General features: G+C 39.8%; 1 protein-coding gene across 3 annotated transcripts in view; it reads right to left on the bottom strand.

Annotated features, from left to right (window-relative positions):
• The window catches only part of PARD3B (par-3 family cell polarity regulator beta), a 1,151,736-nt gene that overhangs the window by 173,284 nt on the left and 962,072 nt on the right, over window positions 1-16,380 (bottom strand). For all 3 annotated transcript variants that reach the window (XM_019975590.2, XM_070800250.1, XM_070800252.1), the window contains one exon: window positions 11,631-11,933. In XM_019975590.2, coding sequence (XP_019831149.2) covers window positions 11,631-11,933 — 303 coding nt within the window. The remainder of the gene's footprint in view (window positions 1-11,630; window positions 11,934-16,380) is intronic.

The raw sequence follows: 16,380 nt of genomic DNA, 5'->3' as shown, positions 1-16,380 counted from the left end.
GGATTAATAATACTCAACTGCAGAATGGGATAAATGCCCAGATAATAACAAATATAATATTAGCTTAAACTTTAATGATCCTTATTAACTGCCAGATGCTGATTTCTGTTTTATTTTGTGTTCATGTGTAAACTCAGTTCAATTCTTGTAACAACAGCGTTATGTAGGTACTGCAATCATGCTCATTCTATAGGTGAGGATACTACACCAGAAAAAAGATAAAAAGGAGATATATAACTGTACTGATATAAACATTTCCAAATAAAAATATATAAATGAGGAAAAAAAGGAGTGGTATAAGGATATTCAACCAGGCTTCGCTCTAAGGATGGGCATGGCTTGGGCCCAGTCTAGCTACTGACCTTGACATAGAAAATCTACTCCATCTGCACTGAAGAGAATCTTCCCCCTAGGCTTGTGCTCAGAGGTCTTGGCAATTGGGAAAATCAGAGGTCGAGTAATGGCCAAGTTTGAGGGAATCCAGAGTGCTGCTCAGGCGTGATTGAAAATCTGTGCAAAACAATGGCTCTTGAATTTTATTTCTGTCTGGGTTCATATCAATTCCCAGTCAGCTCTCCAGAGAGGAGAGTGTTCCACCACGTATAAATATTAAAACATCTCTTTAAGATGTTGGACACTTACGAGTACTAACATTAAAACTAGCTTTTACTGTGCTTTCTCATCCCACTGATTATTTATTGTTTGAAAGGATAAATACAGGAAAGCAATTGACCTAACAATGGCCTATTCTTGATTACTCACTGCATTAAATACAGAAATTATGAAGAAGAATCTGTCTCTAGCATCAGCAAAGATTATATAATGAAAAGGTATGTGGCTTCGCCTAAAAGATTAATGCAAACCACAGGTCACAAGAGGCTTGGGCTAAGTGTGGTAAATCAACACAAATCTAGCACTACTGCAGAGAAGTAGGTCAAAGCCTAAGGCTTCTGATATGTCTTTGTTCCTCCATACCTTTGAGCAGGATGTTTTGCACCTATGGGACATCTAATATTTTTTAACAGAATGAATAAATGAGGGAGAGAAGGATGGCAGGGTGTCTGGCAGGTGAGGAGCTACATGAATGCTCTTTGCATGTTTAGTGAATTCCAGCCTTTTAAACATCAATCTACAGTGATAAGTGTATTTTGCATCATGTCCCAGTATTCACCCACATACATCGCCTGTATACATATGGCTCAGAGTTGAAAGAATCTCCCTGCAATGCAGGAGACCTGGGTTTAATCCCTGGGTTGGGAAGATCCCCTGGAGAAGGGAATGGCAACCCACTCCAGTATTCTCGCCTGGTGAAGTCCATAGACAGAGCAGCCTGGTTACGTTCCATGGGGTCGCAAAGAGCCGGACATGACTGAGCGACTAACACTTTCACTTTCATATGCATTTACACACATATATAACTTAAAGAAATTATGAAATAATTATTACTACAATCTATGATGCTCTTTTCTATTCTTGTCAATCCTATTTTCTTAAAAAAAAATGTTGCCTGATTCCACTAAATTGATTTCAAGGTGTACAAACAGGTTACATCCTGCAGTTTGAAAATCCGTGGCATAGCAGGAAGCTCATGAATGGATGTTGGAGTCAGATCTGAGCTGGGATCCTGGCTCTGTCAATGTATAATCCATAATACTACAGGTAAGTTTCTTAATTTCTCTGAGCTGCTAGTTTCACACTTGAAAGAGATACCTACTCTACAGAATTCCTGTTATCTTTCAAAATATAAATATGAACAAGCCATCTCCATTTCAAGGGTTGCTTGTAGCTCTTGAGTCTAAATGCTACATCTCAGATTATATGGCCTTTAACAACATGGCCTGAGTTCACCTGCATCTTTTTCCTCTAGCTCACCCTAATTTCAGAGAAGGCAATGGCACCCCACTTCAGTACTCTTGCCTGGAAAATCCCATGGATGGAGGAGCCTGGCAGGCTGCAGTCCATGGGGTCGATAGAGTCGGACCACGACTGAGCGATCTCCCTTTCACTTTCACGCATTGGAGAAGGAAATGGCAACCCACTCCAGTGTTCTTGCCTGGAGAATCCCAGGGACGGGGAGCCTGGTGGGCTGCCGTCTATGGGTCGCACAGAGTCGGACACGACTGAAGCGACATAGCAGCAGCAGCAGCAGTCTAATTTACATACCACACTCTAGCTCTTCTGATACATGCGGTTCCCTAAATGTACCACGTCTTCTCACTGGACTTTTGTGTATGCTCTTCTGCTTGCCGGATTAATTTCTACCTGTTCTTTAGGTCACAATATAGATTCCAAGGAGCCTTCTTTGACCACCCAGATCTGCACTCAGTGCCCTTCTCTTGGGGCTTCTATAGCCCCTTTGGTCCACCCTCCTCGTAGCACATCACTATTACTAATGTGTCAGCTGCATCCCTTCAGAGGACAGACGATTCTGAATTCTATTCTATTCTATTTGTGTTATCTATACGTCTAAAAATTATGTATATTCCCTCACATCTCTCTTAGTAAACAGGATAAATCAGAGGAATAAATCTTAAGGATCAGGACATTTGTTTGAAAAGCAGTCAAGTCAGTGCTTACATGACAGCCTTAAGAAATCAGAGTAGCCCTTTGCCAAGCATTCCTCAAATGTGCTCCCTTACTAGCAGTGATTGAGGATGGCACGGAGGTGGAGGTCTTGGAAATGGATGGGCATTGAGTACCAAGTTTCCTTGCCTAGCTCATGCATAATAAAGGGAATGTTGTCTACATTTGTCACTCCTGGAAGCTGACAACTTAGGCAGACATAAGTCTAGCAGAGTCCCAAGAGTAGGGCTCTCAGAGATGGAAAAAAAAAAAAAAATTAATGAGGACATCAAGTTTGAAAGAGAGGGGATAGAGCAAAGTAGAGTTAATGGTATATCAGTTACTATTAGCACTTATCTGGCCATAGATTCTTTCATTAAGAGATTTCTCATTATTCTTTAAAAGTCACTTAAAAATTGATGGTAATATGTTTTAAGAAAAAAATCTGATTACTTTGCTCAACTGATGAATTTTAACTCTCTATGGATATGGCATTTATCACTGGGATTCCCAAACTGATTTGGCTCTGTTTGCAGAAACTAAAAAGCACATCTCCAAGTAATCTACTGTGTTCACTGTTCAAATCCCTACACACAGCCTCACAAAGCTGTGAACAGAAGTGAGAGGAAAAAAAAAAAGCGGTGAAATGAAAGCAAATTTAACAGGAAAAATCATGAGAGAAAGACTGGGGACAAACATCAACAGAGGTAACAATTGTGCATGACACAGCTGTGACTCAGGGAAATATTAATCCTCTGATATCAAGAAACTGTTTGGGGAAGAGACATCAATGATCCCTCATTGCCCCAGGAGCACAAGAAAAGTTCATAGCTGGCCAGGAAGCTTTCCGGTTAATACTTTTTCTATATTTCATCATCCTTATCTTAGAATTTCCCCAAACAGACTTTTTCTGTATGTTTTTAGTTTTCCAGGAAACTAAGAGTGTATGTCCCCCCTTGCTTTACTTCAGTGGTATTAGAAGTTATTCAGACTGAGATCTGTCTGTCTCAGCTATAAAGGAGGACCTACATAATAAGAATAGCCTCCCAGGAGGAGTTAATGAAAATATTTTTTTGGGGGGGGGTTATACAGTGAGTAATTTTGCTGTATAGCAGCAATTAGCACAACATTGTAACTCAACTAGACTTCACTTAAAGAAAGAATATATTTGAACAGAGTGCTATGCAGCAGCAATCTATAACTTTTGCGTTATTAAAGAGAAGTAAAAACAAAACAAAAGAAAAGAAATAATCTAGAGGTAATCTGTGGTGGTTTCCATGGAGTGATTCCCTAAAAGCCACTAAAACTCCTTTCTCCCTTTGCTTACTGGAAATATGAAACAATATTTCTTAGTACCATGTTGCAACTTCAAAGACTTATAAACACAGGTTTTGACAATGAGAATTTGTTGGGGTCTTTTGGGAAATATTTTCAAAGGGATGAACCTGACTGGCTCATTTCATTGGCCATTTATACCTTTTCTGTACTTTCTTCTTGGAGAGTGGACATAAAGTCTGGAGCTGCAACAGCCATCTGAGAATTATGAGGCAACATGAGAAAAAGACCTAACTATTGGAGAAAAAAAAAAAATGAAAACAGGCTACTTTATGAGGGCCAGGACCACCTACATTCTTTAAAAGTTGAGACAAATGTATCAGTTGGGTTTTCTATTGTTTACAGCCAAACAGGATCTGACTGGATCCACTATTGCTATTGACAGCTCTTCTGAGGCCCCTAGAAATTCAGCTACTCCATTCTGTGGACAATGTTGAGCCCAACTTTGAGCCAAATGAACATAGGAATAACGGGGTAAGGAAGATAGCATTAGTTCTGATGACAAACTTTGGGACATCTAACGTATGTGTTAGTCGCTCAGTTTCTTTGTGATCCCATGGACTATAGTCCACCAGGCTTCTCTGTCCATGGAATTCTCCAGGCAAGAATACTGGACTGGGAAGCCATTACCTTCTCCAGGGGATCTTCCTGACCCAGGGAGTGAACCTGAGTCTCTCCCATTGCAGGGAGATTTTTTACCATCTGAGTCACCAGGGAAGCCTAGGAACATCTGATGAGTCATGATATTTAACAGCTGATATAGTAGCTAAATTGTGTAATAAAAGTAGCTAAGTACATTCTTCACTTATGCTGGTGATAAGACTGAGCTAAGAGAATCTTAACTATTTTCTAGTTTTTTGTCTTTTCTCCTCACACTCTTTATAACTGCTTCTACTTTTTGTTTTTGATGACTGAAACATGCCAGCAGGAGTTCGGACTGAAATTAGGAATTAACCATTGACCACGTGACTATGGAATTTAAGTTTTCCAAATCTATGACTTTGAAGAGTCAATAGCCAGATATAATCAACAACCCTCCTAAATAGTTATATTTAATTCAATAAACTTGTTGATATATAGCCCAATAATGTAAAATACAGTTCAAAATTATTATACAGTAAAAATTACTGTATAATACTATATTATACAGTAATATAGTATAATAACATTCCTAAATATAGTCAACATTTATTGTACCAGGCACTGGGATAATTTCATCTAATTCACAAACAATGAATAGGAAACAGTGTATACCTTTGTTTCCATTTACAGTGAGGAAAATGAGTCTTTGAAAAATTAACATATTTGAAACAAGGTGCTAGAAAGACCAATCCATAGCCTTAGGTCTTTGCCAAATTGAATGCATATGCATTTTCATATGATTTGTTATAATATATCCTATACATCAGTTCAGTTCAGTCGCTCAGTCGTATCCAACTCTTTGTGACCCCATGAATCGAAGCACGCCAGGCCTCCCTGTCCATCACCAACCCCCGGAGTTCACTCAGACTCACATCCATTGAGTCAGTGATGCCATCCAGCCATCTCATCCTCTGTCGTCCCCTTCTCCTCCTGCCCCCAATCCCTCCAAGCATCAGAGTCTTTTCCAATGAGTCAACTCTTCGCATGAGGTGGCCAAAGTACTGGAGTTTCAGCTTTAGCATCATTCCTTCCAAAGAAATCCCAGGGCTGATCTCCTTCAGAATGGACTGGTTGGATCTCCTTGCAGTCCAAGGGACTCTCAAGAGTCTTCTCCAACACCACAGTTCAAAAGCATAAATTCTTTGGCGCTCAGCTTTCTTCACAGTGCAACTCTGACATCCATACATGACCACAGGAAAAACCATAGTCTTGACTAGACGGACCTTTGTTGGCAAAGTGATTGTCTCTGCTTTTCAATATGCTATCTAGGTTGGTCATAACTTTTCTTCCAAGGAGTAAGCGTCTTTTAATTTCATGACTGCATTCACCATCTGCAGTGATTTTGGAGCCAAAAAAAATAAAGTCTGACACTGTTTCCACTGTTTCCCCATCTATTTCCCATGAAGTGATGGGACCAGATGCCATGATCTTCGTTTTCTGAATGTTGAGCTTTAAGCCAACTTTTTCACTCTCCACTTTCACTTTCATCGAGAGGCTTTTGAGTTCCTCTTCACTTTCTGCCATAAGGGTGGTGTCATCTGCATATCTGAGGTTATTGATATTTCTCCCGGCAATCTTGATTCCAGCTTGTGCTTCTTCCAGTCCAGCGTTTCTCATGATGTACTCTGCATAGAAGTTAAATAAGCAGGGTAACAATATACAGCCTTGACGTACTCCTTTTCCTATTTGGAAACAGTCTGTTGTTTCATGTCCAGTTCTAAATGTTGCTTCCTGACCTGCATATAGGTTTCTCAAGAGGCAGGTCAAGTGGTCTAGTATTCCCATCTCTATAAAAGGAGTGTTAGTCGCTCAGTCATGTCCAACTCTTTGTGACCCCATAAACTGGGGTCACAACTGGAGCCTGCCAGGCTCCTGTGCCCACAGAATTTTCCAGGCAAGAATACTGGAGTGGGTTGCCATTCCCTTCTCCAAGGGATCTTCCTGACCCAGGGACTGAAACTGAGTCTCCTACATTGCAGGTAGATGCTTAACCATCTGAGCCACCAGGGAAGACCCTAATAGAATATGTACTGTGCTTGTGCTATGCTTAGTCGCTCAGTTGTGTCCAACTCTTTGTTACTCCATGGACTGCAGCCAGGCTTCTCTGTCCATGGTGATTCTCCAGACAAGAATATTGGAGTGGGTTGCCATGCCCTCCTCCAGGGCATCTTCCCAACTCAGGGATTGAACCCAAGTTTCTCACATTGCAGGTGGATTCTTTACCATCTGAGTCACCAGAGAAGCTAATATAATTATTTATTTAGAATAAATAAGCTGAAGACAGCTTCAGCTTTTAGACTTAGTTTCTTTAGGGCAAAGATAGTCTCTAAACTTCTTTGTATGACCTATAGAATACAACAGATGCTCAATAAAATTTCATACAGAAATTGATGAAGATCTGCTGGGGAATCAAGGTCATTTACCTGGAATATTGAGGAACTGTGCATTGTTTGTCAATTTAATTTCACAGCTGCAATATTATCCGTCAATACATACGTATTTAACAAATAGATATTAAGTACCTGGTTCATGTATGGATGTGAGAGTTGAACTGTGAAGAAAGCTGAGCGCCAAAGAATTTATGCTTTTGAACTGTGGTGTTGGAGAAGACTCTTGAGAGTCCCTTGGACTGCAAGGAGATCCAACCAGTCCATCCTAAAGGAGATCAGTCCTGGGTGTTCTTTGGAAGGAATGATGCTAAAGCTGCAACTCCAGTACTTTGGCCACCTCATGCGAAGAGTTGACTCATTGGAAAAGACTCTGATGCTGGGAGGGATTGGGGGCAGAAGGAGATGGGGACGACAGAGGATGAGATGGCTGGATGGCATCACTGACTCGATGGATGTGAGTCTGAGTGAACTCCGGGGGTTGGTGATGGACAGGGAGGCCTGGCGTGCTTCGATTCATGGGGTCACAAAGAGTCGGATATGACTGAGCGACTGAACTGAACTGATCACGTGGACCACAGAAAATTTTCTATTGCATAATTAAGTCTAAATGGACACTAACCTGGAAGAGGAAAAAATTTGTCTCTAGGATTTACCAAGAACAATTAATTTCCTTTCTTGTCAGGGCTACTAGATTGGTAAATCAAGGGTTCTTGCAAAAACAGTGTACATTAGTATCAGTAAGATATCTGACAGTCTTCCATGATGTTCATGGATGAACCAAGAATGCACACCAGATAAACAGTAGACTGGATTAATAGTTAACTGAACATATGAAAGAGCATTGATTAATGGAGGTCTCAGGTGATGAGTTGCAGGGATTATACTTGACATTGATCAATGATCCTATCAATGACATACAGGAGTCCACACTGATTAAATATGAGAATAGTATAAACCTAGCAAGGCTAGCTAATATACTGGAGGACAAAAATCAATACTTTAAAATATCTTTATTGGCTACAAAAATTGGCCAACCCAACAAGCAAATATTTAACTTGGTGCAATATAAGCCAATAATGACAGCTAATAAAAAAAGTTTAGGCTGCATTAACAAGTGTAAAGGACTAAGACCAAAGGATCTAAGAGTCCCAAAGATTTCTGTGTTTTCCTGGCTGTATCTGAAACACAGTACCCAACTGTGCATGGCATCCTCAACAGAGGGCAGTTGGCAGTTATAAGTTCAGGAGACTTGAGTGTAGGCAGAATATGGCTACTAAGAAGGCTAAAGATGTGCATTAGAAGACTAAAATAGCCAAAGGAGTTTATATTGAAGAAATGACTATACTTTTCAAGGTTATGTGCTTGTTTTCTTCATCCTTGTAAAGCCAGCTCTGAGCACAGAGCCGGCCTCATGTTTTGAGTTCAACAAATATTTGTGAATGAAGGTGATAGCAGCCATGTCAAAGATCTGAAGGGCTAAAAGTGAGGTTTAGATGCTGTGTCTAGGTAGGTTGATCTTACCTCTGGTCTCTGCTAAACAACTGTCTCCTAGTTGTAAGCTAAGGTTTTTTGGCTGCTTTTTATTTTCTCCCGTCTTCAGTGCTACTCTCTTAATCCAGACTCTTGCCATCTCTCACTACTGTAATCATATCTTAATTTGTCTAACCATCTAACCATCTTCCTGTTTGTCTGCCACCAAACTGGCAGAGCTATTTCCTCCAAATACAGATCTATTAGCTCATTCTCCAGTTATGGCATTTTGATGGTTCCCATTGTACACAGGATTCCCCATTACCCACACACTACTGCTCATTCTTCTGTAGCCCAGGGAAGGCAGCACTTTTCAAGCATAACCTCAGAACCCTTCTTACCATAGATCTGCAGACAGCTACTACCAATCATAAGGTGTGAATACAGGATGGAACCTATTCATGCACAGCCTGGCTCCAATCTGCTTTCCAGATTCATCTTCTGTCATTTTCCTTCCCATCCACTCTCCATGTTCTGAGCGTCCCTAAAGTGTCCTGTTCTTTCCGGTCACTTCACCCCTGTGCATGCTAACTTGTCTATAAGGAAAACAATCTTTCTTCTGTATCTGATCAATTTGTATGAATCTTTCCAGAACCAGTTCAGATATTATTTCCTTTTGGAGACCTTTCGTGAGCAGAAGAGTTAGAAAAGCGTCTTTTTCTTCTGTTTATGTTAAATTGTAATTATCTATTTCTATATGTGTCGATCTCCTCCCTAGAATATAATTTTCTCTGGAATGGAACCACCTCTTAGTCATCGTTGTAACATTCCTAGAGCTTGAAACAGTAGCTAGAACACAAATACTCACTGAGTGACTGAAAGACTGGATAGATGACTAAATGAATGACCGGTCTCTAACTGTAAATAAGACAGGGTTAGAGCTCAGAGTTCCTACCTATGAGCACTACTGCCACAGCAACTTTCTTAGACTTACTAGGACCCAGGCATGTTGGAGAGTTCAGAATTTCATTGATAAAAACAAGTAATAATGATGATGATGATAGCTAACATTATTGAATGCTTATTATGTGCTGAGGCAAAAACTGCTTAAGATTTAAAGAACAAGGAGCAGAACAAATCTTAAATATCGTTAAAGATAAGAAGAGAATAAAGATAATTCTGAGCATAGTTACACTTTGATATGCTATCCCAAAATATGACAATTGTCTAAAATTACACCTAAAGAACTTTAGATCATTTATTAATACAGAGAGGTTAGAGCCAAAGGAAAGAATATTCCTTACACGTGTCTGGGCTATGCAGTAATAAAAATATATATATATATATATTTATTTACATATATATTTTTTTCCTAATATCATTCTATAGTGGCTACAGTTACAATTATCCTAAGAAATTTCTGTCCAGGTCAAATCTACATGGGTGAAAATTAGTATCAGGTAGAGTCTCCCAGTGTTCCAAAGAATAGCCATATGATCTAGAAAGAAAAACAAGCCTTTGGTGACAAAAATTTGAGAAGAAGTGCTGTGTATGCTCCTCTTAGAAACTTACAAGGTATGTTAGTTATTGTGGATAAGAAGACAGAAGTAAGAAAACCTATTCAATATGGCTTAACCCAGACCTTTTCACACGCATTTGAACAATAAATTTTTTAAATTAGAATGCTTAGTATTTATTTTCATGGAATTAGAATCAGAAACATTGGCTTTGGAGGTTCATAGAAACAGTTCTGCACTGGAATTCTAGCAGAGGGCACTTGCCAATGGGTTTGCAATGAAGACCTATCTGATTCAGAGAAGGTAAGATTGGCTTTTGTCTGGGCCAGAAGAGACTCATGCTTGGTACCATCATTTATGTGATAAAAATTCAACCCTTTATAAAGGCTTGGGAGAAAAAGACCAGCTCTTAATCAGTCCTTTGAATTAACAGTTTTGTTATGGCTGTCTCACACCCTCTCACACAGTCACAGGAATTTATATTTTCATTTTATCCCAAAGAAAAACTTGACCATCTTTCTTTAATACTATCAACCTGGAAGCTTGACAGTAAGGATTAAAAATTGCTCCTTCCTTCCCACTTGGTTATTGGAAAGGCTCTGAAAGGTAATCAGTCTTGTGAAGCTGCACTTTACAGTCTGCATAAAAACACCATGATTTTCCTTCCTCTCCCCAACCTAATTGAAAGTGCATAATATCACCCAGCTGGGGAAATGTAAACGGTAAACATATACAATATATCATGCTATCACACAAAAGCTGGTTACTAATAGGGACTGGGTGGTTGTCAGGACCAAAGGGAATCTGGAAAACAAGTCTTTTTTTTTCATCTAGAATGAGAGTTCTTTGTGCTTGCCACCCAGCCACCCCCCTCCCCCACCACACACATACCTCCTCCCTCCAGACTTCAAGTTACAGCAGATTAAACCAAGGTCAGTCAACTCATTCCTTGTGTGTGTAATTCCAAGGGTCACCTAACAATGTATATTGACTAACACTCTCTTATACCAGCCTTTCAAGAAATGAGGCATTTTGCTTCTGGCAGGAGGTGGGGTTGGAATCATCCTGCTCCCTACCTACTTTGATTGTACTGACAGATGGTCCTATTATCTCTTTCCTCAGCTGCTAAACCTTAAGATCCTTGGCCTTGTCACCTCTTATCTTCCTCTACTTCATCAAACTCCTTTTGCGAAGATTATCTCCTTTTCTACCTCTGATCACCCAGGAATATCTATACAGGATCACACATGCCTTCAGTAGAAAATCTCAATCTTTTCAAAGTCTTCTGCAATTCAGAGGTTATCTACAATTACACCGACTTAGAAATCAACACTTTCTTCTCTGACCCCTCACCTTCAAGAGTCATGCCATCTTCTAGAATCCGTCTTTTATAGTAGGACTCTTAGGAGAAAGGATAACATGCCTTCAAAGTTTTCATCACTAGTTCTCTGTTATAGCATTCCTTCAAAAATTGCTCCCTGTTGCCTCATGAACTCAACTACTGCTATTCATTCATGCCACCTTATAACTGGCAATTGTTTTATTTTTGATGGCTGATACCCTATGGGTAGGTCAAAGCATAGCACTTGTCAAGGGTACTATGTCATTTCAGTTTTAATAGGTTGAAGGATATATTTTTATCTGCTTTAGCAGTGGAGATGATTTGAAACTTACTGAATTAAAACCACATTCATCTTTCAATAAGTTACATTACCTGTCAGCTGGCACTGGTGGATGGTATGGCTTGTTGACCTTGGCATAGAGACTCTCCAAGTGGTCTCTCTCTGGAGACAGTGGACGGCCATCTCGAGGGTAGCCCAGTGGTCCAGCCCGAGGTGGAGATGGAGACCTGTAGACATTTGCTGATGTACATGGTTCCCGGAAGTGGTTCACTCTGGCATAGTTGGGGTCCACTTCATCATCGTCCATATCATGCAGTGATCCAATTGCACCAGTAGCATAATCAATAAGACTTCTTGCCTGCTTTTCCCTTAGCTCCTGATGTTTTGCTCCAATCCTAAAAAATGTAGAACAAGATATATGTGAGTTTAAATGCTTATACAATGATAGACTCTCCTGAATCCATGTTAATTACTTATTGTCAGTTATTTAACTGCCACTTTTCTGGATACTGAAGATCACATCATGCAGAAATGCTAATAGCAAACTCCACAGGATTCATTTTATATTTCTGACTTTTATTTGTTACATATGCTTCCCTAGTGGCTCTGACGATAAAGAATTGGCCTGCAATGTGGGAGATTCAGGTTCAATTCCTGGGTTGGGAACGTCCCCTGGCGAAGGGAATGGCAACCCATTTCAGTATTCTTCACTGGAAAATCTCATGGACAGAGAAGCCTGGCTGGCTACAATCCATGAGTTCACAAGGAGTCAGACATGACTGAATGACTAACATTTTATTTGTTACAGTGTCTCCTGGAAAAGGCAATGGCAACCCACTCCAGTATTTTTGCCTGGGAAATCCCACGGACACAGGAGCTGGTGGATTGCAGTCCATGGGGTTGCAAAAGAGTCAGACATGACTTAACAACTAAACAACACCACCTTTACTTTTATAGCAATGCTATAGTTATTTAAACATTTTGTCTGTTGATGACTAGGCTGATTGCAGAGTCAGAGGCTGATTTTTATTAACATTTCTTCTCTATAAATGGGCTGTGTTCATGGGAACAGTCCATCTTTGGTGTAATATTCTAGAAGCCTACCTTGGGAAAGGGATGCATGTCAAAGAGCCCATCAGAATCTTATACTTTGTCTGTGACTTTCTTATTTGGTGCCTTTGATTTTTAGTGTATTCTTCTAAAGAAAAGCGCTTGCAAAAATTGATTTAACTATGAAAAAGAAATACAGAGGCTTTCTGGTCACTAAAAGCAGTGGTATCAGAGATAATTTATAAGAGACTCTAAGTTTTTGGTTACACAAATGGGGATCATTGTGTTTCATTATACAGAGACTAGGGACAGAGTAAAATAGTGAAATTAATAGGCTCCTGACAGAGACGAATTGGCACATATAAGTGAATTAAACACCATTACTGGCAGAACTCCACAGCACTAAAGCCTTTAGTGATATTACAAAATGCTACTGCTAATCAGTGTACCGTGTAGACTACCGGGAATGAGAGCAGTAAAATACAGCTCAGTGTATTCCAAACACATCTGAATTTTGAAAATTTGACATTTAATCTGGAAAGTGTCAGATTGGATCTCCTAAATTCCCAGTTACATGTTAAAATGGACAAGTCACTGTGGCATCTTAGTGGATGACGGTGATATGATGGTGTCAGGAGGTGTTCTCCGCTAAAGGGGAAAGAATGCAACCACATATAGCTGGGCAAATAAGGTGCATTGAGTACAGGAGGAGAAAAGTAAGACAATGCTGGCCCAGGAGGTGAAAGAAGGGCTCAAGAAAGGATGGGGATAAATCTGAAGACCTGGGCTCAGAGAATATGAAAGGATTGTGGGCTAAAAGTGAAAGATCTATATCTGCCTAGAAATATATATTGAATGCCTACATGAGTGAAAAAATAAAAACTGAATTCCCTATCTTTTCCTCTTCAAATAAAAACAGCTGTTTTTGCACACAGCAGCTAGTTTTATTTTACAGAACATCAAACTCTTTGTAAAAATCTTTAAAAGCCATGATCTTTCAAGGTATTTTCCTTTTGGTAGAATGGTTTTTTTTTCCCCCCCTTTGAGTAAAGAGGAGGAAGAAAAGATAAAAATATGAAGAAGAAGGTATAGGACATAAAAACAGTATCGTCAAGTCACAACAGATGAAAATAAATGTCACGATATATTATTGCATATCTCTTTTGACTAGGTCAAATTATGTACCCTACACATAAGTAATGAGACGAATTTATATTTTGTGCAAAGGGGAGCTTGAATCTCCAAGGGATGTTGAATGAAGATGAAAGGAAGATTACACAGTAGGATACCTGTTAAGAGGCCCTGCCTATCCTCTTTCAATGCATGTTAGTCCCAGATTCACGGATGTTTGTTTTGAATAATTTTTGATGAAGAAGATAACATGCCCCATTCTGTAACAAAACAATCTTTCTAGGGATGGTGCAGACTGGATTATCAGGATGCTTGCTGCACTGTGATGGCAGGGATGGATATCCATTGCAAATAGAGCATAGGACATCAATAAAGTTGCGGGGGCGGGGGGGTGGGGTTGTGTGGTTGCTATTCCGCCTAAGTGGGAGACTTTCTAGATAAATCACTCAGTGGAAAGATGAACATCTCATGGTTGCCACACGGGGCTACACTTATGCATTAATGAAAGAGGAAAACACCAAGCTTGATTTTTCAAAGAATCACAGAAACAGAACACAAGACTCTGTATTCCTTATTTTATCACTCTCTTTCTCAGAGGTTTTCTCATTAATTAAGCTTGCTGAGTATGTAAAGATTCTCAGATGAAAAGTACTCCATATATGCAAAGCAGTATTTTATCTTGTACTTTTCTTTCTAAAACAAAACGAAATTTCTCCTTGATCTTTTCTGTGCCACTGAGTGCTTCAGTAACTAATTTCATATTAATCACTCAGTAGGTGAAACAGTAATTTCTCTGAACCGCCATTATTATGCCATATATCAGGATCTCTCCATGTGGGGGAGGACAAGGCAATCTCTGAAAAGGGGTATGCTGCTGCTGCTAAGTCACTTCAGTTGTGTCTGACTCTGTGCGACCCCATAGACAGCAGCCCATCAGGCTCCCCCGTCCCTGGGATTCTCCAGGCAAGAACACTGGAGTGGGTTGCCATTTCCTTCTCCAATGCATGAAAGTGAAAAGTGAAAAGTGAAAGGGAAGTTGTTCAGTCGTGTCTGACTCTTAGTGACCCCATGGACTGCAGCCCACCAGGCTCTTCCATCCATGGGATTTTCCAGGCAAGAGTACTGGAGTGGGGTGCCATTATATGGAAGCAGAAAAGACTCTCTCAAGAGAGAAATGTCAAGGAAATAGATCTTCTTTTTTTGGTTGTTCTGACCTCCCTCTGTCCCAATTCAGTGTGAGAATTCTAATTGTTTATAGTCATTTCCACGTAGACGTCTCTTTACCACTGGGAACTCAACCTGTTAAAATATCTATTTTTCAGAATAGTCCTGGATAGTACTCCCTTTTTATTGGATGGTACCACCAGCTTCCTCATTCTTCCCAGCACACTGCCTTTGAATTGTGTCAGTCTCCTGCCTCTCTTTTCCCCTACAAAAACATTTGTTTCTTTTTTTCCATTCTAACTCATGGATAGCCTATTTTATTTCCATTTCTATAGCCATAGAGTAGTGTCCAGCCTTTATATTGCCTGGTCTGCACCATCCAGCATGGTAGGCATTAACTGTATGAGGCTACATAAATTTAAACTGGAATTAATTACAATTTTTGAATATTTAAAATTCAGTTTCTCAGTTTCATAAGCCACATTGCAAGTACTCAACAGCTAAATGAGCTCGGGACTTCTATATTGGACAGTCCAAATGGAGGCTAATTCTAACACTGCAAGTTCTATTAGGTTGTGCTGGCGGGATTATGCTAAGATTTTTTTGTATGTCACCACGTCCCAATTTATACCTTAAAAGGTACTAGAATAATCTTCTTCAAAGAGTATTTCTATTGCATCACTGTCAGATCAAGGTTTTCTAAAAAAAAGAATGTGACAAATGATGGAGCAAGAGTGTGGTTATTCCACTTTGTTCCTTGAATTCTAAATGAATGAATGATTGAGAAATTGAGAAGAAATTCCATCTACCATAGAATTAGGATACAGTCATAGTTTCAAACCATGCAATAAAATTTGAACTCCATCCAAAACAGGTAGTATGTCAAGAGTCCATATATAGCTTCATCTCTAGCAGGGTAGACATTTTACTGAAAAGTAAGAGAAAGAGACCAGAGAATTACAGACAAACTTTTGATTAGAAAAAGAGAGTTTAAAGACAGGGGTACGATGCTGGAATTGTAGGGTAAATCTTTGTGAGGTTCCAACTTGAAAGTGGAGGAGAGAGAGAGCTAAAAGAGAGAAATTTCCACTGAGAGAGAAATTTCCTTCTACTTTGAAGAAACTTCATAGAGGTAAATGAAGAGAAGAGAAAGGAACATCAGTCCACTCTGTAGCTGATAAGGCAGGATGACCAGAGCAAGATAAACAAAGACAAACTTAGCAAAATAAAACCTTAAATCATCTAAGAGACTTCACTGTTGTTGTTATTCAGTTGCTAAGGCATGTCCAGCTGTTTGCAACCCCACGGACTGCAACACGCCAGGCTCCTCTGTCCTCCACCACCTTCCAGAGTTTGCTCAAATTCGTGTCCACTGAGTTGGTGATGCTATGTAACCATCTCATCCTCTGCTACCCTCTTCTACTTTTGCCTTCAGTCCTTCCCAGCATCAGAGTCCAGGCTGATCTCTTGCTACAGCGATCTGCTCTCCCAAAATGT

The sequence above is a fragment of the Bos indicus genome, chromosome 2 (genome assembly GCF_029378745.1).
Source record: "Bos indicus isolate NIAB-ARS_2022 breed Sahiwal x Tharparkar chromosome 2, NIAB-ARS_B.indTharparkar_mat_pri_1.0, whole genome shotgun sequence".
Taxonomy (NCBI): domain Eukaryota; kingdom Metazoa; phylum Chordata; class Mammalia; order Artiodactyla; family Bovidae; genus Bos; species Bos indicus.
Note: the sequence above shows the minus strand (reverse complement) of the source record. Positions and strands in the feature narration are given on the sequence as shown.